This window comes from Rattus norvegicus, chromosome 7 (assembly GCF_036323735.1).
Source record: "Rattus norvegicus strain BN/NHsdMcwi chromosome 7, GRCr8, whole genome shotgun sequence".
NCBI classification, from domain to species: domain Eukaryota; kingdom Metazoa; phylum Chordata; class Mammalia; order Rodentia; family Muridae; genus Rattus; species Rattus norvegicus.
In genome coordinates this window covers 106811225-106835000 of record NC_086025.1, presented here as the reverse complement: position 1 = coordinate 106835000, position 23776 = coordinate 106811225, and the positions used below count along the sequence as shown (strand labels likewise).

The 23776-nt window shown below is 46.5% G+C and overlaps 1 protein-coding gene across 12 annotated transcripts in view; it reads left to right on the top strand.

Annotated features, from left to right (window-relative positions):
- The window catches only part of Trappc9 (trafficking protein particle complex subunit 9), a 477026-nt gene that overhangs the window by 52364 nt on the left and 400886 nt on the right, over positions 1-23776 (top strand). For all 12 annotated transcript variants that reach the window (XM_063263588.1, XM_063263579.1, NM_001034156.2 and 9 more), the window contains one exon: positions 6374-6517. In XM_063263588.1, coding sequence (XP_063119658.1) covers positions 6374-6517 — 144 coding nt within the window. The remainder of the gene's footprint in view (positions 1-6373; positions 6518-23776) is intronic.

Below are 23776 nucleotides of genomic sequence, written 5' to 3'. Positions count from 1 at the left end.
CTTACAGGAGGGTTAGATTTCCCCTGTAGCGAGAGCACCCTGAGGACGGTGTTCAGGCTGCTGTCCGTGTTAGGGGAAGTTGTCTGACCTTTCCCCAGGATGGCATGAAAGCGGTCTAAGAAGACGGGATGAGTACTGAGAGCCTTTAAGGCCAGCGTCAAGCTGCGCAGAAGTCCATTACTGATGTGGCCCTCCTGTGGGCTTGATGGGATTGATTGGGGATGAGAGCAGAGGCATCTGGACAATCAGAGACTCAGAGGTACTGTCAGAGAGGAAGGGGGAGTGGAGTGTCCAGGCTGACTGCTGTGTGATAGAGAGGTTTGATGTGCTGAGGGTAGGATTTGGAAAGGGAGGAAGGAGCGTCTTTGGAGCACCAAATGGTCACTTTAGAGAGGTGGGAAGGATTCTAAGATGCTGAGACATGGCCGTGAGCAAGGCCTTCATCTGGTGTGCTTTCGGGGGACTGCAGGCGAGACTGGAACGACTGTTCTTTCCCTTGGGGTCTTTGAACTTTACTCCGGGCTGGCTTCAGGCTAAAAACACTTGGGCTTTGTGCAAAGCCACACTTAGAGTTGTCTTAAGCCTGTCTTTCTACACAGAGCCTATCTGGGAACACACCAGAGCCCTTTGGTAGCTCTTCCTTTCCAGGGATGCCTTTGCCTGGGCTCCTGGGCACCCTCCAGCTAGATGCTGTTTTGTTGTGAGAATTCCAATGTTTCTCCTACCTAGATGGGATTTCTTTGTTTACCTGTCTCCTGAATGCCTGCCCTTTCTCCTCTGGCACTTCTTGTGGTTACTCAAAGCTACCTCTCCAGCATCCTGCCATGTCCACAGTGCCAGTCCTGTTGTCTCTTGCATCCTGCTGAAGGTGTCCATGTGAATACCAGTGATAAAGGGCTGGACCCAGCAAGCAGTCATCGCTGTGCTGTGGTCAGTTATTGTATTTGTCCCTTGCCGTTGAGGAGGGGAACATATCTATTTTGAAAAATTCAGGTGATTCTGTCCTTTTTACTCGGACTTTTGTTTTGGGAGATGTGTTTGCCATTATCTCATGAAAGAAGTGAGGAACAGTAGAGTTAAAGTGGTTAAGTGTCAGCTGGCTGCATTTCTAGACAATAAAAACCACTCTAAGTCCCGTCTCCACTTCAAACATTTCTCAGAGTATTAAATGGAAATCTACCAAAACCCTGTGCTTGTGAATAAAAGCTAGGCTGTCAGATCTCTCAGGTTCAGAAGTGGCTTCTGTCTCGCTTGGGAGCTGACCGTTCCCGCCCGCCAGCTGGAGAGGCCCAGCCCAGCCATGCTCTGAGCTCACGTGCTGTGTGCATTTGCTGGCCTATGGGACTACATCTCCTATCTTAATCTTATTTGTGCTCCTGTGTGAGCAGCTTTCTCCATCTTGCTTTCTGCTCAGCCTTTTGCTCAGCCTTCTCCTGCAGGAGAGAGTAAATGTTGCCGAGGAGCTTTTCTGAACGAGTCTCGGAACTGATTCGCTGAATGGCAGCTGTCAAAGCCTGATTGGTTGACAAGATTGAAGAGAGTGTTATCACGAGTCAAATACTGCCTGTCTCTGTCTTTATGAAAGCTTCAGTGTTTCATAGGAGGACTCTGCGTCACAGAGGAGGCACCATGTGTGCAGGAAGTCATTGTTGAGGAAGTCCCGTCCCCCTTGGGGGCTCTCACTCATGTGAGCCCGTGGTAGTAACTGGACCATTACCCGTTTGGAAGAATAACTGAGTGATAGTGATTTCTTACATGGGAAAGAGCTCTTGGTTGAGGCGGATGAGAGTTGGAGCCTTTTGAAGGGATGACTAGCTTAGTCATGGCATGGACTCTCAACCCTCCTAAAATGCTCTTCTGCTGCGCTGTTTGGTCCTAGCCCCTTTGACCAGATGCACACATGGCATGGATATGTCTCATTTGCTATTCTCCTTATGGATACAAGATGTTGTCACCACTGTATCTTCCAGGAAGTTTCTGGGAGATCTGTCACATCCTGGGATGCACTGTGGAGGTGTTTGTGTGGGTACTGGGTCAGTTTCCAGGTTTTCAATTGATATGTTATTATGAGGTATCCTAAATATACAGGGACTAGAGAAAACAGCAAAAGAGATTCCCAGCACCCAGCAAATCCCCAGAGTCATGCCACTTCAACCTCACATACTTATACATGCACATCTAAGACAGAGGGGGTTTTCTGGCAAAAGGCTCTCCTCTTGACCTACATGCTAGTTAAGTACCCATCATGCACCAGGCCTCTTGCCAGGCATTAAGGATTCTTGGATGAATAAGACACACTGTTGCTGCCAAGGCAATGGGGGATTGACGAGGAAACAGAATCATGAGCTTTACGGGGGCCCTGCTGTGCCTGTAACCAGCTGACCTCTGTGCAGGACACGGCGGTGGGAGACAAGGTCAGCAGGGGCCAGGGTCAGCACATGGAACATCTTAACCGCAGAGGTTAGGATGCAGGAATTGATGACCCACACTCAGCAGGCGGCACAGGCGATGTGTGGTACTTGTTCCACCTGTCAGTCGACATCGACGGGACGCCCCAGTCTGTGCAAGCCTCTGTTTTGGGGGTATCATAAGAAGCACCAGACAATCTACAGGTCCAGGGGCTTATGATGCAGGAGTGGGGGTGGGTGTTGACGTACAAGAAGGTAATTTTACCCAATCACCACAGCAGTAGAGATCCGTATATCGAAGGTTTGCGCTCAGTGCAATAATGGAGCAGTCTGGATCATTAATCACCCTGCAGAGTCAGAGGCTGATGCTGTGTGTTAAACACATTACATTCATTGAGTCATAATATTAGCATTTATCAGCTAGCAGTTATTGAGAAGTTAGGATGAATGGCTAAAGCACTTTAAGTGGGCTGCTCATAGCTTCGTGACAAGGTGGAACTATTATTTCCCTGTTGCAGCTTCCTCCTCTGCCTGCCCTAGCTCATGTGGCACACGTACTCCCTTCCACTGTCTCCACAGCACTCAGCAGCATCTGTACCTCCTGTGGGCTTTTCCACACCCAGTGTACATGCCCCACTGTCCACCTAACGCTCTCTCATGCATTAGTGCATTAGCTTCTCAGGAATTGTGTGCTAGCTGCAACTCTTAGTTGCTGTTGGAGGTTTCCATTGAGCATCCGTCTTGTCTGAGCCTGAATCCACCTATATGTGTTTTTATGACCTGTATGTTGGCTAATCAGGGACTCACCAGTCTGGTCAATGACAGTCACTGGGGGGCAGCGTTAAGGCTCCAAGTGCCTGACCTTCTTTCAAGTGCTGAGATCACATTGGGGTGTAGAGGGCAAGTTCAGTGTATACATTAAAGTCTCTATAGATTTGGTGCTGTTTTCCATCAAAATTCCAATAACATTCTTTACAGAACTAGAAAAAAAAAACCTTAAAATTCATACAGAAACAGAAAAGACAGCTAAAGTGATCCTAGGAACAACAAAACCCTGGCCTTACAATATCTGACTTCAAACTCTACTACAGAGCCATAGTGACAAAGACAGTATGGTACTGTACGGACATGGACATATAGACCAATGGAGCATAATAAAGAACTCAGAAATAAACCTACACAGCCACAGATGTCTAACTTTTGACAAAGGTGTCAAACACACACACTGAAAAAGGAGCCTACTTAACAAATCGTTCTGCAGAGACTTGATGACCACCCTTAGAAGAACAAAGTTAGGACTGCATCTCTTGTTCTGCACAAAAATTAATTCATAGTGGATCAAATATCTTAAAGAATGAGTCGCTGAGACTGCTAGAAGTAAACAGGAAAAATATGTTAAGATATCAGTATAAGCAAGAACTTTGGGAATAGAACCCCAGCTCAAACAGAGTTACCCCAAAAGTTGGCAAATGGATACCATGAAATTAAAAGGCTTCTGTATAGCAAACAGAACTGTCATCAGGGTGTCCCAGTCTGTAGAATGGGAGAAAACCTTGCCAGCTATGCTTTCGACAGAGCTTAAGATCTGGAATATGTAAGGTTCAAAAATTAAACAGTAGGGGTTGGGGATTTAGCTCAGCGGTAGAGTGCTTGCCTAGCAAGTGCAAGGCCCTGGGTTCGGTCCCCAGCTCTGAAAAAAAGAAAAAAAAATAAACAGCAAACCCAAGTGGCCAATCAGAAATGGGCTGACAATCTGAGCAAGGTTGCTAGAAGAAACACAAATAGCCAGTAAATATTTTAGAAAGCATTCAACATTCATATTTCAGAAGGGCAATGCAAGTCAAAACCACTTTGGCCCTCCATGTCATGCTGCTCAGGAAAGGCAACAGCCAATGCTGGGGACGGTGTGGGGAAAGAGGAACTCTTTGGTAGAGATGTAAATTGGTGTGGCCACTGTGGAAATTAGTATGTATGGGTTCTTTTTTTTTTTTTTCCCCCGTCCGGAGCTGGGGACCGAACCCAGGGCCTTGGGCATGCTAGGCAAGCGCTCTACCACTGAGCTAAATCCCTAACCCCGTGTGTATGGGTTCTTAAAATAATAGAAAAGGAACTACCATATAACCCAGATTTGTCATTCCTGGCATAGATGTGAAATATCTTACTATAGAGTTGCACATCTGTGCTTACTGCTTCTCTAGTCACAATATCAAGGAAATAGACCAGCCTAGATACCCATCACTTGATGACAGATAAGGAAAGGGCGGCACACACACATAGTTTTGTTCTATTCAGCCAGAAAGAATAATACATAATAATTGTGTCATTTGCAAGAAAATGGATGGAATTAGAAAATATTAAATGAAGAAACCCATGCTTAGAAGACACACAGCACATATGTGTTCTTTTTCATAAGTCTACCCTGCCTTCTAATTACTACATATATGCACATATGCAGGAGTGTAGGTAGAGTTCAGGAAACTACAAAGGCCAAGGTAAGGGGAAAAGGAGTTTTTTTAGGAAGTCAAATAGCAGGGTAACAGAACACATGTGACATGGAGAATGGGGTAGGTACTGAGGCTGGAACATACAAGTGAAGAAGCCAGGCAGGGTGAGAGGGGAGAAGAACAGGGTAAGAGAGGACCAACCAAAACCAAACATGTATGAAGTGCCATGGGGGCTGGAGAGACAGCTCAGCAGTTAAGAGTGCTCAGTGCTCTTGTAGAGGATCCCAGTTTGGTTCCCAGTGCCCACGTGGGGACTCAAAACCATTGTAACTCTAGTTTCAGGAGATTTGAAAACCCTTCTCTCACTTCAATGGTCACCCAGCATGCATGCGGTAAACACATACACATAAGATAATGAATCTAAAATCAAAATAAAAGACCCTTAAAATATCACAAGGAAGTCTAGTACTATGTATGCTAATTAAAAATTCTTCATGTGGGAGTCTTTACATCCCAGTGTGTAGACTCTTGGTATGAGTGCACATGTGTTCACGTGTGAGTGTGTGTGTGCATGCATGTGTGAGTCTCTCTCTCTCTCTCTCTCTCTGTGTGTGTGTGTGTGTGTGACTTGGGCTCCCTGTGGACCATCTGCTAGTGAGACAGTCCCTAGGGAGGTTGGCAGGGGTTGCCAGGTAGTTCTGCTTATGGCAGACCTGCAACATGTCTGACTATACTTAGTCATTTTCCCCAGTTTGCCTGTGCTCCCTAGAATCTCATGACATTATGAGGGACCCCTGTGTCCACATCTTCTTTCTGAAAAGTTTTAGGATGGAAAATCTGTCGAGTTAGTAACTCTTGCCAAAAGGAGCCAGAATCATAGGATTCTGCATTCTTAAGGAAACGCTTTTAAGTGGGCTGTGTAACCATCTTCCTACCTTTACGTTCAAATGTGCTGGGCCGTTTGGGAAGGAGGGCCTGCGGGTCTCTGGGTGACCTCCTTATGTATTTATCTCTCCACTTCTCCTATGCTTCAGAGCAGTGTGGCTTTCAGAGTAATCTTCTTGATTGTTGATTGTGATGGTTCATCCAGGGTCATCACTTGTTGAGAAAATGTCGCTCCATTACTCAAATGCACTGGGAGCAATCTTTTCTTGGAAGTACATCCTGGTTATTTTAGTGGGCTGCTTTGAAGTCTTCATAGAAGAGAGAAAAGATAGTGTAAGGCCGTCTGTTTTAGTTTTCTTTCTATACTGGGGTTGGAACCTAGGCCCTTGCCCATATTAGGCAAATGTTCTACCACTGAGTTTTGTCCCCAGGCAGAGACAGTCTTGATGTATGAAAAATGTTCTTCTCTGGGGAGGGACGGTTCTGGGTGGTGGGGTGGGGGTGGTAGCAGTGGGGGAGGGCTGTGGTGGCGGTGGCAATTGGTCTGTCTGTTCGAGTTGATAGTTGAGGTGTTGTCTGTGAGCTGCCACATTTCACACATGACCTTGAGTTCTTGTTTCGTGACCTTTGCCACAGGTACACACAGAGGCTGGGCTGCCGTTCAGATGCGTCTGCTGCATGAGTTGGTCTATGCCTCCCGCAGGATGGGAAATCCCGCACTCTCTGTGCGGCACCTATCCTTCCTTTTGCAGACCATGCTGGATTTCCTGTCTGACCAGGGTGAGTGAACATAACTTTTTTTCTTTCTAGGGAGCCTTGGGTGTGGCTTGGGGGGTGGCAGGTCTTCATTTCCAGCTCCAGGCTGGTGGTGGGTACCTGTTTCTGCTCTTAGCCATTTTCTCCACATTCCTTCTTGCTTACCCACACCTCTTCTTTGGGTTTTCTTCTGGTTATCTTTCTGTTAACAGGCCCTTCCTCATCTTAACCTCTAGCCTAGGTGCTGTGTTTGTTACTTTGTCTCCTGACCAAATACTTGACAAGAAGCAACTTAAGGGAGGAAGGGTCTTATTTATTTATATTTTCTCATGGTATGAGGGCATACTGTCAATCATGGCTGGGGAGACATGGTGGCAGGCGATGCAGCTGTCAGGCCTCACCTCCACACATCTTCACAGTGCAGGAAACAGACAGGACAGGAAGTAGAGTCGGGCTACACGTCTCAAGGGCCACTCCTCCAGTGACTCCCATCTTCCAAAGATTCCACAGTCTCCCAACTCAGTTCCTGTAGATAAGTTTTGCATTCAAACCACAGTAGGTTCCTTGTACTTGGGGGACATTGTGTAAAATGTGAGCGGCAGCATGTGGTATATGTGTGGGGACTTGTATTCAAGTCCTCAGACCACAGCTCTGTGGGTTTTCACTGCCTGGATAGTCCTATATCTGTCCTCTAGATGGACGTGGAACACGCAGAGGCTGGCAGCCCCTAAGTGCTCTTCTGGCCATTGCTGCATCCTAGAACTTTCTGTCTGGCTTCCAGAACCACAGGCAAGGGTGCCATGCTATTCTAAGGCCCAGTACCCGCCTATCTCCCCAAGTTGCCTTTACTGAGCTTTCTCCTCAAGTGTCTTTACTCACTGATATTGGGTGTTGCCTCATTTCTGGGGTTCAGTTGTCATTTTGTAATTCAGCCCAGGCCTGTTCTCTTTGCAGCTTATGCGATAGCTCACCGTGGTGTTCCCTCGGCCCCAGAGTCAAGTCATTAGATGTGGGCTCTGTGGCTTCCCCATCAGACCTGCCTTTCTACCTATATCCTCGGCCCCGATGGTATGGGGCCCATCTGGTTTCTTGAGAAACCCTCTGCTATGATGTAGGTGTGCAGGACAGTGTCCCTGCTGTGATGTAGTGTAGGACAGTGTCCCTGCTGTGGTGTACTGTAGGACAGTGTCCCTGCTGTGGTGTGGGTGTGTAGGACAATGTCCCTGCTGTGGTGTGGGTGTGTAGGACAGTGTCCCTGCTGTGGTGTGGGTGTGTAGGACAGTGTCCCTGCTGTGGTGTGGGTGTGTAGGACAGTGTCCCTGCTGTGGTGTGGGTGTGTAGGACAATGTCCCTGCTGTGGTGTGGGTGTGTAGGACAATGTCCCTGCTGTGGTGTGGGTGTGTAGGACAATGTCCCTGCTGTGGTGTGGGTGTGTAGGACAGTGTCCCTGCTGTGGTATGGGTGTGTAGGACAGTGTCCCTGCTGTGGTGTGGGTGTGTAGGACAATGTCCCTGCTGTGGTGTGGGTGTGTAGGACAATGTCCCTGCTGTGGTGTGGGTGTGTAGGACAATGTCCCTGCTGTGGTGTGGGTGTGTAGGACAGTGTCCCTGCTGTGGTGTGGGTGTGTAGGACAGTGTCCCTGCTGTGGTGTGGGTGTGTAGGACAATGTCCCTGCTGTGGTGTGGGTGTGTAGGACAATGTCCCTGCTGTGGTGTGGGTGTGTAGGACAATGTCCCTGCTGTGGTGTGGGTGTGTAGGACAGTGTCCCTGCTGTGGTGTGGGTGTGTAGGACAGTGTCCCTGCTGTGGTGTGGGTGTGTAGGACAATGTCCCTGCTGTGGTGTGGGTGTGTAGGACAATGTCCCTGCTGTGGTGTGGGTGTGTAGGACAATGTCCCTGCTGTGGTGTAGTGTAGGACAGTGTCCCTGCTGTGGTGTCGGAGTTCATTAAATGGATTTTAGCTTGGTTATCATTGACTTAACAACTAATATCTACATATAAGTGTGCACATACCACATCTACCTTTCTGGGTCTGGGATATCTCCTCACTCAGGGTGATTTTTTTTTTTATAGTCCTACCCATTTATTTGTGAAATTATTGGTGAAATTTTTTAATGGCTGAGTAATATTCTATTGTATAAATATACTCTATTTTCTTCATCTATTCTTCTGAGACATGTAAATTTTAGATTTCTGGCTATTGAGCAAGTGACCCTGTGGTAGGATGAAGCATCCTTTGGGAATATGCCCAGGAGTGGGATAGCTGAATCTTGATGTGGACTGAGTTCCATCTTGCTAAGGATCCACCACACTGATTTCCGTAGTGGCTGTACAAGTCTGTGCTTGCACCAGGATGGATAGATGTTCCCCTTCCCCTACATCCTTGCCAGCATGAGCTGTCTCTTACACTCTAATGTGTATACGATGAAATCTCACTGTGGTTATGATTTGCATTTCTCTGATGAACTAAGGATGTTGAACATTTCTTTATGTGTTTCTTGGCCATTTGAGTTCTTCCTTTGAGAATTCTCTGTTTATATATGTATCCCATTTTAAAATTGGGTCGTTTTCTCCCTCCCCCTCCCTATCTCTTTGTCTTTCTGTCTCTGTCTCTGTCTCGCTCCCTTCCCCCTTCCTTCCCTTTGTCCCTTCTTCTTCCTTCTTTCCTTCCTGACTATCCTGGAACTCACCCTACAGACCAGGCTGGCTTAGAACTCAGAGGTCTGGCTGCATCTGCCTCCTGAGAGCTAGGGTTAAAGGTGTGGGTCACCAACGCCCAGTAGGTTGTTTATATCTAGTTTTCTGAGTTTTTTTGAAAGGTTCTAAGTTTTATTACTAGACAAACACCCTAATTTAGACATGAGCAAGTCTCCAGATTAAAAATGTTGAAATCCATCTTGTAGGACTGATTGATGACCACAATTCAGTATAAACCCTCAGTCTTGCCATTGTGTGAATCCTTACAGACCCAGCTTCCTTCTCCTCCAGTGTCTTCTCCTAGAGTTGTACCAGTTTTCATCCAAATCCGCTGAAGAATGGACAATTTGTTTCTTGGCCAGGAATTGCTTGATTCTGAAAGTCTTGTGAGAAGACATGACGAGAAGCTGAATCAGGCATAATGCTCATGATGGCGGAGGAAAGGAGAGGAGTTTTTCCAGTTCTTAGTAAATTTTGGATATTAGCCCTCTGTTAGATGTGTAGTTGATAAAAAACCTTTTCCAGATACCCTTTGCCTTAAGAAGCTTTTCAGTTCCATGGGGCACCATTGATTGCTGATCTCGGAGCCTGTACTAATGGTGTTCTGTTGAGAAAGTCTTTTCATGATCCAATGGGTTTGAGGCTGTTCCCTACCGTCACTTCTGTCACGTTCAGTGTATCTAGCTTTACATTGAGGTCTTTGATCCTTTTGGAGTTGAGTTTGGTGCAGGGTGATAGGTATGGATCTGTGTGGATTCTTCTGCAGACTTGGTTCACAATCCAATTTAACTATTACCATTTGCTGAAGATACTTTTTTCCAGTGTATTTTTCTGGCTTCTTTATTAAAACTGAGGTGTTTGAGGGTATGCGGATTTATGTCTGGGCCTTCAGTTCAATTCTGTTTATTGACGTCTGTTTTAGTGCCAGTGTCATGCAATTTTTCAGTACTGTAGCTCTGTATTATAACCTGAAGTTGGGGGAGGTGATACCTCAGTAGTTCTTTTATTATTCACACATTTATATCTATCTGTTTTGTGTGTGTGTGTTTCCATATGGAGTTACATATTGCCCCCTTTAAGATCTGTGAAGAATTGTGCTGAAATTTTGATGAGAATTGCAATGAATCTGTAGATTGCTTTTGGAAAGGATGGCCATTTTTACTCTGTTAATTCTACCAATCCATGAGCATGGAATATTTTTCATCTTCTGATATGTTCTTAAATTTCTCTCTTCACTTTATTAAGGTTTTTTTTTTTTTCTTTTCTTTTTTTCGGAGCTGGGGACCGAACCCAGGGCCTTGTGCTTGCTAGGCAAGCGCTCTACCACTGAGCTAAATCCCCAACCCCCCCCCCCTTTTTTTAAACCATACAATGGTTTGGTTAGAGTTAGCCCAAGATACTTTATATTATTTGAGGCTATTGTGAAAGGTGTTGTTTTCCTGATGTTTTTCTCATTTGTATAGGAGAGCCACTGATTTTTGTGAGTTCACTTTTTAAAGAGATTTATTTATTATATATAAGTACACTGTAGCTGTCTTCAGACACACCAGAAGAGGGCATAAGCTCTCATTATAGATGATTGTGCACCAAGATGTGGTTGTTGGGAATTGAACTCAGGACCTCTGGAAGAATAGTCAGTGCTCTTAACCACTGAGCCATTTTTCCAGCCCATGAGTTCATTTTGTATCTAGTAGCTACTTTGTGTTTGTCTGCTGTAGGAATTTCCCAGTGGGATTTTTTTTTTTAGGGTCACTTATGTATAATATCATATCATCTGCAAATAAAGATACATTAACTTCTTCCTTTCCAGTTTGTATCCCCTAGATCTCCAGCAGTTGAATAGTATGGACAGCCTTGGGACAACTTTGTCTTGTTTGTGATTTTAGCAGAATTGCTCAGAGTTTCTCTCCATTTAAGTTGATGTTGGCTGCACTGACTGGTTTTGTGTCAGTTTAACATAAGATAGAGTCATTAGAGAGGAAGGAGCCTCAGTTGAGGAAATGTCTCCATGTTATCCAGCTCTAAGACATTTAGTGATTAATGGGAAGGGCCCAACCCATTAAGACTATAAGAAAGCAGGCTGATCAAGCTTCATGCAGCACCCCTCGATGACCTCTGCATCAGCTCCTGTCTCCAGATTCCTGCCCTGTTTGAGTTCCTGTCCTGACTTCTTCGGTGCTGAGCAGCAATGTGGAATGTAAGCTGAGTAAATCCTTTCCTCCTCAACTTTGCTTCTTGGTTGTGGTGTTTTGTTGTAGCAATAGAAACCCTTACTATAACATTGGCCGTGGTCTTGCTGTAAACAGCCTTCATTATGTTGAGGGATGTCCCTTTGTATCCCTAATCTCTCCAGGACTTTTATCACACAGGATTGTTGGATTTTGTCAAAGGCCTTTCCTTCGTCTAATGAGATGATCATGTGTTTTTAGTCTTTCATTTGTTTATATGGTGTATTACATTTATTCATTTATATATTCAACCATCCTGGCATTCCTGGGGTGAAGACTTTTTTTAGTGAGTGATTTCTTGCATGTGTTCTTGGATTTGTTTTGTAAGTATTTTATTCAGTATTTATACATCTATGTTCATAAGTGATATTGGTCCATAATTCTCTTTCTTTGTTGCATCTTTATTGTGGTTTGGGTGCCAGGGTAACTGTGGTCATGTAAAATAAATTGGGCAGTGTTATCCCTGTTACTATTTGAAGAGTATTGGCATTAACTCTTCTTTGAATATCTGGTAGAATTCGGTGCTAAAACCATGTTGCCCTAGGAATATTTTTGTTTTTTGGTTCACTGACTTTTAATGACTGGTCTATTTCACTAGGGGTTACAGGTCTGTTTAAATTGCTTTGTTAAGTGGTATCTATTGAGAAAATGATTAATTTCCTTTAGATTTTTTAATGGAGTACATGTTCTTATGATTCTATGGATTGGCTGTTATATTTGCAATTTCATCTCTAGTTTTGTTAAGTTGGAAATCTACTCTCCAACTTTTACTTAATTTGGATAAGGGTTTGTCAATCTTACTGATTTTTCTCAAAGAGCCAACTCTTTATTTCATTGATTGTATTTTTTTTTCCATTTTATTGATTTCAGCCCTGAGTTTGATTATTTCTACCTGTCCAAGTCCTTTTAGGTGTGATTTCTTCCTTTTGTTTTAGGTCTTTTTAGGTGTGTTGTTAAGGTAAAGGATCAGATCTCCGCAGTGTTTTTATGTAGATGATTAGTGTAAGGAACTGCCTTCATTTGTGTCCCAGCAGTTTGAGCATGTTGTGTTTTCATTCAATTCCAAAAGTCTTTATTTCCTTCTTCTTTTTTGTTTTTTCGAGACAGGACTTCTCATGTGTAACAATTCTGGCTGTCTTGGAACTCTCTGTACACTAGGCTGGCCTGAAAATCACAGAGATCCTGCCACCACCACTTGGATTAATTTGCTTCTTAATTTTGGTCTTGATTTATTTTTCATTAATAGTGAGTTGTTCAGTTTCCGTGAGTTTGTAAGTTTCCTTTTTTTTTTTTTTTTTTTTTTTTTTTTTAGATATCCAGCTTTAATCTGTAGTGATCAGATAGGATATAGGGTGTTACTTCAATTTTTCTGTTATCTATTGTGTCTGAGTTGTGTCCCAGTATGTGTACTCAGTTTTACCGAAGTTGCATGAGGTTCTGAATGACTAAATGTTCATTTGGCCTTAGCTGAAGTCATTTGTAAATGTCTGTTAGTTCTATTTCGTTTATAATGTCAGTTATCTTCAGCATTTCTCTGTTTAGTTTTTGTCTGGATGATCTGTTTATTGGCAGGAGTGGGGAATTGAAGTAACCCACAGTCAGTGTGTGAAGGTTAGCATTTGATTCTTAAGCTGTGGTGGTGTTTCATTCATGAGCTTGGGTGTCCTTGCGTTTGGTGTATAGATGTTAGAATTGCCATACCAGGACACAGTAGTAGCATATCATTGTCAAGTAGAGCTGGTCCCCATGCTGCCAGGAGGCTCAGGCAACCACTGGGGCAGCTTTACCCTATTGCTGCCTGCTAGAACTGTGTCCCTGTTGACCCATAGGCAGGGCCATTTAGCACAGAGCTGCTTACCCTGCTGGGGGGGGAGGTGAGCACAGCCCAGCCTGTGGGCTACAAACATGATGGTTGGTTGTGCCTGGGGGTACTGGCAGTGCAGCTGCCTGTTGCTTTGGGCAAAGAAGCTTCTTTTGCAATGGTATTGATGACTGCAGACTCATAACTGAGAGTGGGATACTTTGAAGGCTTTTGTGGCAATTCCTTTCTCCTCAGAAGAAACAATTTAGACATGAAGCTATTAAAGAGAGTTCATTAAAAAAAAAGGGGGGGGGATTGGGGATTTAGCTCAGCGGTAGAGCACTTGCCTAGCAAACGCAAGGCCCTGGGTTTGGTCCCCAGCTCCGAAAAAAAAGAAAAAAAAAAAGAGTAATAAAGATGTGAGGTGTAGCTCTTCACAGTGGGGGATGGGGGGCAGGGGGAAGGATGCTGTTTTCTTTAATGGGCTGGCCACTGGAAGTTTGACCATGCTTCAGTGGGCAACACAAATTGGACTTTGTGTTTGTTTGTTTGTTTATTTATTCATTTTGACTTTTGGGGTGGAGGAGATGAGTGTGGGAAGATGGTCCTGGGAGGAATGGAAAGCAAGTGTAATGGGGTACATTGTGTGAAGTTCCCAAATAATTGGAGGAAAATGAGTTAAAAAAAAAAGAAGTGCAATTTTCTCTTGGTGGATTTTCCTTTGATAAGTATGTAGTGTCCTTCCCCATCCCTTCTCATTAGGTTTGGCTTGAAGTCTATTTTGTTAGATATTAAAATAGCTACACCAGCTTGCTTAGGTCTGTCTATGTGTGATGGTTTGAATGAAAATGTCCTCCACAGGCCCATAGGGAGTGGCAGTATTAGGAGGTGTGGCCTCTCAGGAGATGTATATCACTGGGGCTGGGTCATGAGGTTTCAGAAACTCAAGCCAGTGACAACCAGTGTTATTCCCTCTTTTGCTGCCCTTAGATCCAGATGTAGAACTTTCACCTACCACTCTAGCACCATGTATGCCTGCATGCCACCATGTTTCCCATCACGACAATAATGGACTAAACCTCTGAACTATAGGCAAATCTCAGTTAAATACTTTTCTTAGAAGTTGCCATAGTCATGATATCTATTCAGAACAATAAAACCTCTAACTAAGACAGTCTATTTGCTTGGAATAACTTTTTCCATCCTTTTACTCTGAGGTGTGATGCCTATCCTTGGTCAAAGGTGTGTTTCTTGGATGCTGCAGAAAGATAGATCCTGTTTTCCCATCCACTTTGTTAGTCTGTGTCTTTTTATTGGGGAATTGAAACCATTGATATTGAGAGATAGCAATAATACTGTTGTTGATTCCTGTTATTTTGTTGTTGTGGCTATAGTAGAGTGTGTGTGTGTGTGTGTGTGTGTGTGTGTTTGTGTGTTTTCCCCTCTTGATTTGCTGATCTGGGATTATTACTTATTTCTTTTGCTTTTGTTTTTGTCTTGATTTGTTTTGTTTTTGTGTGGAATTCTTTAGGTTAGCATTTTCCTTCTGGTGCCTTCTGTAGGGCTGGATTTGTAGATATTGCTTAAGTTTGGTTTTATCATCTGATGTCTTTATTTTCCCCACATATTCGCTGGGTATAGTAGTCGGGGTTAGCATGGTGGTCTCACAGACTCCACTTTTCAGGCCCCTTTGGTTTTTAAAATTTCGGTTGAGAAGTCAGGCATAGTTCTCAAAGGTCTGCCTTAAGAAAGGCCTTTCCTCCTTGCAGCTTTCCATAGCTTTTCTTGTTCCGTACATTTAGAGTTTTGTATGCTGGGGAGGCTTTCTTTTCCAGTCCAGCCTATTTGGTGCTCTGTAAGCTTTCTGTACCTTGGTAGGCACGTCTTTTTTTTAGGCTGGGGAAATGTTCTTCTATAATTTTGTTGAAAATATTTCCTGTGCCTTTGACCTAGATTTCTTCTCTGTCTTTCTTTTTTTCTTTTCCTTCCTTCTTTCCTCCCTCCCTTTCTTCCTCCCTCCTTCTTCCCTTCCTTTCTTTTTCTTATCCTCTCTCTCTCTCTCTCTCTCTCTCTCTCTCTCTCTCTCTCTCTCTCTCTCTCTCTCTCTCTCTCTCTTTCTGAGACAGGGCTTCTCTGCATAACTTTGGCTGTCCTGGAACTCACTCTGTAGACCAGGCTGGCCTTGAACTCACAGAGATCCACCTGTCTCTGCCTCCTAAATGCTGGGATTAAAGGCATGTGCCACCACTGCCAGGCTATGGTAGATTTCTTTAAGGGATTTATTCATTTTCTCTTTAAGGCCTTCTATTATATCTATAAGGGTTATTGTAGTGTCTCTGTCCTGTGCTTCAGGTATGTTGCAGTATTCACAGCCTGCTGTCGCAGTGTCGCTGGGTTCTGGTGGACACATGCTGTCCTGCTGTCGTGCTTTGACACTGGCATCTAGGTCCCTGGCAGGACCTGATATGATAGGTGCTCATATCAGGTTTTGTCTTTGTTCTGTGGGTGTTTCGTCCCTTGCTTTCTGTTGCCCTCTCTGTTCTTAGGAGAGGGTGCTGGCTGTGTTGCCTGGTGGGGAATTCTCCTGAGATCCTGATAGTGTGGCCACTGGGAATTATGGGTAAAGTGGGGGCTGACACTTAGTAATGGGGATAGCATATGGTGTGGTTAAGGGGTTCACAGGAGGGAGGAAAGCTGCACTCCACCAGGATCTGCTTTGTCCTCTGTGAAGAGATTGGGCTGGGGCAGAGTATGTAGAGAGGCCACAACAGGTTGTCTGCTTACAGAGCTGGGGATGAGACTGGGGATTGGACGTGGAGGAGAGGAGGGTGAGTGGAGATCTGAAGCTCACAGACCTGCTTCACTGGGGGCTGGCTTGGCCGGCTGGAGCTGGGGCTGGGGCTAGGGGAGGAGTGGTGAGGAAGGTTGGGGAAGAGCCTCTGACTTCAAGCTGAGGCCCATTTGCATTTGTTTACCTCCTGCAGCCCTTAGTAGTTGGGCGTCCTGGAAGCTGCTCAGCGAATAGCTCATTGCTGGAAGATTTTGTGACTTGGAGAAACAGACAGGGTAGGGTGAGCTCCTAGAATGCCTAGGCCTCTAAGTGGGATGACACAGTCTGGGTCTCTTCCTTCCTGTCCTATCCCTCCCTAATCATCCTCCCTGACTCTCTAGCTTGCCAGTGACTACCCCCAACTTCTCTGGGACTTTGTGAATGAACCCCTGACCCAACAACTCTAAAGAGACAGGACCGTTTCAGGCTAGAATCTGTAGCCCTGCCTCTTCTCCTCCGCTTGGTCAGGACCCTGCCCTCTACATCTTGCATAGCAATGTGCTCCTAGTAGGTGTTCACGTGACCTCCTTTTCTTGTGCAGCTAGGACTCCTGTCACTTGCCACTTGCTGGGTCTTGAGCTGCTCTCCTTGGCAGTCCGTAGCTTCCTGCTACAGCAGTCAGGCACCAGTCCCTGTACCTCAGGACTTCTCCGTGCTTTGTCCCCCCTCTCCCCTTCAGGGTCTTTCACTTGTTCCCAATAGATGGTGCCCCCCCCCCCCTTTTGGTGCTTTTTTCCTAATATATGCAACAGGCGTCATCCAGTATGTGCCCTGTATTTGCCACCAGTGCCTTCTCCTCAGAAGCAGCTCCGTTCTGTTTTGTTTTACAGCCTATCGTGTTTCTCAAGGGCAGGGGCCTTGTCATCCCCTTCAGGTGCCCTGTGGTTTATACAGGACATTGAAGCAGTTAGTGCTTGTTAGCTGTCTAAGCTTGGACAAGGGACCATTAAGTGGACTGATATCTCCACTTTCCTAGGCAGGATGATGAGCTTGACCTTCTTCTCTCCCGAGACAGGGACTTTGTCCCCGAATTACAAGACAGCACAGCACGGAGGGCAGGCGGGCCTGACAGCCTCACAGCTACCTCCACACTTGACAGGAAGCGCTCTGTGTTTCTGTCATACTCATGAGCACACACTCCCCTGACAGCACACCTGGTCAACAGTGTTAACTGATGGCTGTCGCTCCTGTCCTGTGCCTGGGTGCCGGGGTGTGTTTGCCAGCATCTGGCTTGGATTCTTCCTTCTGGTGGCCAAGGAAATCCCAGAGAGGCCATGTGGAGAATCAATCCTACCTCAGCAGTTCCCTCCCATCCTTCTCCCCTCCTCCTCCTCCTCCTCCTCCTCCTCCTCCTCCTCCTCCTTCCTCCTCTTCCTCCTCCCCTCCTCCTTCCTCCTCTTCCTCCTCCCCTCCTCCTCCTCCTCTTCCTCCTCTTCCTCCTCTTCCTCTTCCTCCTCTTCTTCCTCTTCTTCCTCCTCCTCCTCCTCCTCCTTCCTCCTCTTCCTCCTCCTCCTCCTTCCTCCTCTTCCTCCTCTTCCTCTTCCTCCTCTTCTTCCTCCTCTTCCTCCTCCTCCTCTCCCTCCTCCTCCTCCTCTTCCCCTGTTTACACTTTTAAGACCTCTTTGCTTTTAACCTACCTGTGCTTGCTGTACTTATTCCTCATGTGATATTTCTGGAAAGAGTGTGCCATGTTTGCATAGGGGTACTCAGGTGTTTGGTGGCAGGTCCTGTTATTGAAGGTTCTAACACATGTGTGTGAACGGTCTAAGTATAGTCCTAGTGTACTATGCTATACAGCCTGCAGAGGGTAAAGGTTTCATCTTTGATTTTTTGAGACAGGGTCTCTCACTGGGATTCAGAGCTTGCCGATTAGGCCAGGCAATCCCTGGTATCCCTCTGCTGCCACCTCCCCAGTGCTGAGACTGCAAGTGCACACCACCACGTCCAGCTTTTCACCTGGGTCCAGAAGATCGAGCTCAGGTCCTCGTGTTGGCGCAGGGCACACTTTGCCGAGCCGTTCCCAGAGCCATGGCTTTCATTTTGTTTGCCTTTTGGGAGTTGGGGTGGGGATCTTGTTGCACTATTGTACACGACACTATGGCGGACACATCTCTGTCCTTGGCTCTGTTGGCAGGAGATAAGTTTACCCACCAAGGGCTTTTTAGGTCATCAGTTCCAAACGAATGTTTGTCTGCTCTTTAGACGTGTTGCCAAATTGCTTTCTGATAGGATTGATTGCATGCCAACGGCAGCACCCTAATCCATCACGCGCACGGAGCGTCTTACTGTTTAATTTGCATTTTCTTGGTGATTCTAAGGTTGATTATTTTTTCCGAGTTTGCAATTGAATCTCTCTCATGTGAGCCCTTTTAAGTGGTCCTGTTTGAACCTCACTGGGCATTCACTGAGACCTTGGTGGGCTTGGTCAGAGAACAGCACCCTGCCTGTTGTACAAGTGAGATGCACACCGCCCTGTTCTCCAGGACTAACCTAGGATAGTGTTGAAGTAAGAAGACTCCCGCATGCTAATGATCTGTGTGTCACCTGCCTGGACACAGAGGACCTGGGCAGTTACCTGAGCTTGGAAGGGTCAGGCCATCTCCTGAGAATCTGAGGCTGCCACATGATGAAAATCAGTGTTGACCACGTTAGGATAGTCTTCTCAGGATCATTTAGATTTAAAACTATTGCTGGAGCCCTGAGAAATGATTTCCCTGAAAGATTAGCTTCTAGTACTGATTAACAGTAGCATGGGAGACCGACTTCCACATGTGTGCTGGGCTCACTGCTCTTGACTTACCCGGCCACGTTTTCCTTTGTCGACTGAAGCAATCATTTTCTCCCTTTGTGGACCCACGGCAGCTCTGCGCTGGTGGACACTGGATGCTTTACTATGTATTCAGTGTTGGGAACTCCTAGGTACCCTGTCTTCCTTCTCACCTCTCTTTCTAAAAATATCCTTCCTTTTCTTCCAGAAAAGCAGTTTGGAAGAATAGGCATATCCTTGAGGGCCAATACCACAATTACTCCCTGAGAAGTTAGGAGTCAGGTTGGTTAGGTCCAGCAAGACTGAGTGCCAGGACATGGGTCTGAACTACCTGGGAAAAGAAATATCTTCCTATCCGACAGCATTGGTGGAGAAGTCAAAGCCACCAATGTAGCCACATCTCCCTGGCTTCCATGACAGGAGTCCCTATGAAGACTGACCTGGCTGGCTGTAGCCTAGACTGTTGGGTTCTGTGAGCCAGCTGGGTCTCTGGGAGGAGGGAGGAGCTGTGTAGGAAAAGCTGTTCCTCCTCAGTGTCACTGCGTGAGCCCTCACTAACTTTCCCCCACCTCCATCACATACCATATACTGCTGTGCCAGCCCCTGCAGAGCATCCTGGGAGGTGACTCGTTCCCGCTGAGCTAAGTGGACATGGTGATACAGATTTTAATTTCTGTCTCGACTCTCAAGCCTGGAAGCAGGAGATAAATCCCCACAAAGAAAAAGCATTTTTCCTCCTCTCTAGCATAGTTGATAAACTTGCTTTTCAGCAGGCAGCTTTTAGTTCCGTTTCTCCCTGGCAAGTCTATGACTGCAGATGTAAATGTGTCACAGGGACTGGCCATGGTGACCATCCTCCCCTTTGTGGACCACAGACCACAGTCCAGTGCTCCTGGGAGACTGGGAATCATAGGTGTGTCTTAGTCAGGGTATCTATTCTTGCATAAAACATCATGACCAAGAAGCAAGTTGGGGAGAAAGGGTTTATTCAGCTTACACTTCCACATTGCTGTTCATCACCAAAGGAAGTCAGGACTGGAACTCACACAGGGCAGGAAGCAGGAGCTGATGCAGAGGACATGGGGAGATGTTACTTACTGACTTGCTTTCTTTGGCTTGCTCAGCTTGCTTTCTTATAGAACCCAAGACTACCAGCCCAGGGATGGCACCACCCACAAGGGGCTGGGTCCTCCCCCACCATCACTAATTGAGAAAATGCCTTACAGCTGGATCTCATGGAGGCATTTCCTCAAGGCAAACTCCTTTCTCTGTGATAACTCCAGCTTGTGTCAAGTTGACACACAAAAACAGCCAGTACATGGTGAAACTTGGGTCTGTGGTGAAGTTGTATGCTGACCCTTACAGAAGTCTTGAGTGCAGCCCCAGGAGTCTTTTGGGCTCAGCTGGGGTGCACAGGTTCCAGGTGAGGGGGAGGAGGAGGAACCAGCAGGGCCTGCTCTCTTGTTCTCCTTTTATCTCCTGATTTGGGGGGCTGTGTTACATATGACCTTTGGGGGACTGTGTTACATGTGATCTTGGGCCTGTTCTTTGAGCCCAGGTCCTGGGCATCCTGTGGGGATGTGTAGTCATAACATGCGATATGTGCCCCTGGTGTGTTCATGGCTGGAGCATGGGTTCCACAGAACCTCTGATGTCCCCAGGTCTATGGGCTTTGTGGTTGGTGGGAGACATCTGGGAGGGGTGGGCTGACCTTCATGCTGGGCAAAGAATGAGAACTGGCCCTGGGGTCATCTCAACCTGGAGGGTGTGGATGATCTCTCGTCTTGGGACAGGAAGGAGTTGAAAGGAAAGGCTAGAGTAAGGATCTCAGGGGTGAGCCTGGGTCTTTTTTGGGCCAGGGAACCAGCGTAGCACAGAGAGGCCACTGTGTGGGACTTAGCCCACTCCTTTCCGACATATCTGAAGTGATGTGTGGGGCCAACAGTACTTAGGCTCCTCAGCTAGCAAGATAGGCCAATGTTTGTTATCCTGTCTGTGTGCACCTGAGTGACCTGGGCGGGGCGACCTGGGCTAAAGCTTGTGGAAGCCCCTGACTGGTCTGCTCTCCCAGGCTCATGGCCCTTTGGCTTTCTCTTCCTCAGGGCCATCCCACCTTCCCTTGGGGTTGTCAGGATGACAGGGGACATGCTCCACCTCACTCTCGGGATCCCTTTCCTCTCCACAGGCTTCACCTGTGGATGCCACATTCAGAGCCTCGTGGGGTATGTTTGAGCATGAAGATAGTCACACCTGTCCCCCACCCCTCCATTTCACCCTGGGAAGCCAAGGCCACCCTGTTTCCCTCCCCAGCCTGCTTTTGTTTTTTGCTCAAGAGAGACTGAGTTTTGAGGGCAGCCCTTACCTTTTGAAGACCACTGTCTGACATCACTCTGACACCATAGCATTGCCCCGACCCTTGGAGTTGAATCCTCCAGGCTAAGATCTAAGACCTTGGGGAAGAAGGCAGTCCCAGGTCGGAGGAACAGGCTCTGGTGAGCAGAAGGTGCTAGAGGGGCCACTTCAGCTGAGGCCTTGTCTGAGTGTTTCCCATTTCTAAAAGCCAGCTCCTTTCCTGCCCCTTCAGTCACTGTTTAGGATGTAAGATGCCTACAGCTGTCACCATTGCCCTGGCCACTTGTAGAGAAATTCTGCATCCTTTCATGGCCCTGCCTCTGCGTGTGGCAAGACAGTCTTGGTGTATGGCCTATTGAGGTCACTCATACTTTGTTGAGCTCTGTATGAAGAGCTGTGTTAAGTGATACACACAGTCAGGGACACAGTCAATTTTTTTTTTTTTTTATTGGAGAGGAGGTGGCCATGCAGTCCTGAAATCCAGCTGTCATCTGTTGGAGCGTCCAGACATGGCCACAAGCTGAGCCTCACCAGGTGGGGATGAACCACCAGACCCAGAAATGGCTGTCTCCTGCCTCTGTGCCTGGATTCGTGGACTTGGTGTCCTTTTCTCTTATGATTCTGGGTATTTTAATTTATGTGATTAAAAAAAAATTTAGTAGTGTTGAAGCAGGAATATATTGTTTTTATGACATTTTGATATCTAAATTTGGGGAAAACAATGTGACCAAAGCGATTGTAAGCCTCTTGCCAATGGTGTCCTAAAGCCTACAAGCAGGAGTGTGGGCTGGGGCCCCACAGGCTGTGCTTTGGTTGGGTTCCCACAGGAGTGCTAGTCCTCAGCTTCATCTGGCTATCTGCAGTGTGAACCGTGGCTGGAGACCAATGGCAGAAGTTTTAGACCGTGGCGGCAGAGCGTGTTTCCCTAGAACGTGCTCCTCACCCTTACGCCTTCTCCATGCACAATGGACATGGTGTCTTTGAAAGTTTTCATTCGCTATATTTCAGTTTTTGCCTGGGTAGGGGAGAAAGGAAGATGCGCATTTGAATTGTTCAGTTGTAAAGAATCATGGTGGGAGTTCCCCAGCCAAGGGCTATAATTTGTTTCCTCTGCAATTGATAAGCTCCCCTTTGTTTGTTCAGAAGCAGGCAGAAGGGACTGAACAAAACCCCCGCAGAAAGAAGGTGGCGGTGGTGGGGGGCACAGACTTCCTGTGATTTCTGTAATGAAGAGATAAATGCCATGTAGTACGACATAATAGGTACCTTCTAATAAAGTATATTCTTAGTGGGGAAACCAGAAATGCAAAATACCGAACTGAGGGAAGACTACTGGGATGTCAAAAATCTCAAATGTTTTAGTGACTTAACTGTTACGGGAATAAGTTGTCAAGTTCTAGGTGAAACAAACTAGAGTGTTCCAGGGTAGGGCCAAAAGGGCTTCCTGTGCCTTCTAGGAGTCCCGTCTCTGTGGGATAGGGGCTATGAGGTGTGTGCTTGACAGTATGGTTCTGCATACTGGTCCACTGTCTGTGCTACAAAGTACTAAATCCTATGCCATCCTGAGTCCCCCGTGACATAGGCAGAGTTTAAGGCAATCTTCCATTCAAACCAATAGGAAGTTAAAGTTGAAGGTTTCTGGTGGCTACAGAAATCACATGCAGATGAGACACTGCACATTCTGGAGCATTCACAGGCTGGCCCAAGCCGGCTGGAGCAGCTGCTGTTCTACCTCTGGCTCCTGTATATGCCTCCAGGTTCCCCATAGTGCAGGCAGGGCCCCTGGCCTCCTCTCGCCCAAAATATCCTTCTAGAATCCTCCCTTTCTTGTCAGAGAATTGCCTCGCCCAGCAGTTACAGAAAGGGAAATATAAGAGGTGATGGCCATTGCCTCATTGTGTAACACTAATGATTCTACCCAGCTGAGCTCTGTTTGAACGCTGGATGGCTGGAATCCCTGGCCAGCCCAATGTGGCTCATCTAGGCTCAAGAAATACTTGTTAAGGCTGCCTTTTTTTTTTTTTTCCCCTTTCTGGCTTTGTTTCTTCATCTGAGTGTGAGGGTTAATACCTGTCTTGTGCTTATTCAGCTGTGACAGCTAGAGAAAGTGCGTGCAGAGGTCTTGCCTGTGATGTGAGCAAAGGGACCACAGGAACAAGGCACTGCTGGCCAGGTCTCTTTCTGACCTCTGGGAAAGTGTGACAATTCATGCTGCTCTCAGACTGCAGACATCTTCCAGTTCCACGGTCTGATGGCTGTCCATGTTGTTCATGGGGTCAGTGAGTGACCTAGGCAGAGATGTTGAGTATGTAGAGGGACAATATCCTGGTTAGAGTTTTTGTTCTTTTGTTTTCCCCACCTTAACACAAGCTAGAGTCACCTGGGAAGAGGGAACCTCAGTTGACAAAATGCCTCAATTGGTTTGGTCTGTAGGCAGTTCTGAGGAGGTGTGGTCTTGATTGATGATTGATGTGGGAAGGCCCAGCCCACTGTGGGTGATGCCACCACTGGACAGGTGGTCTTGGATCTTACAAGAAACCCAGGGGGTTTCTGAGCAAGCCATGGGGAGCAAGCCTGTAAGCAGAACTCTCTAGTCTCCGTATCAGTTC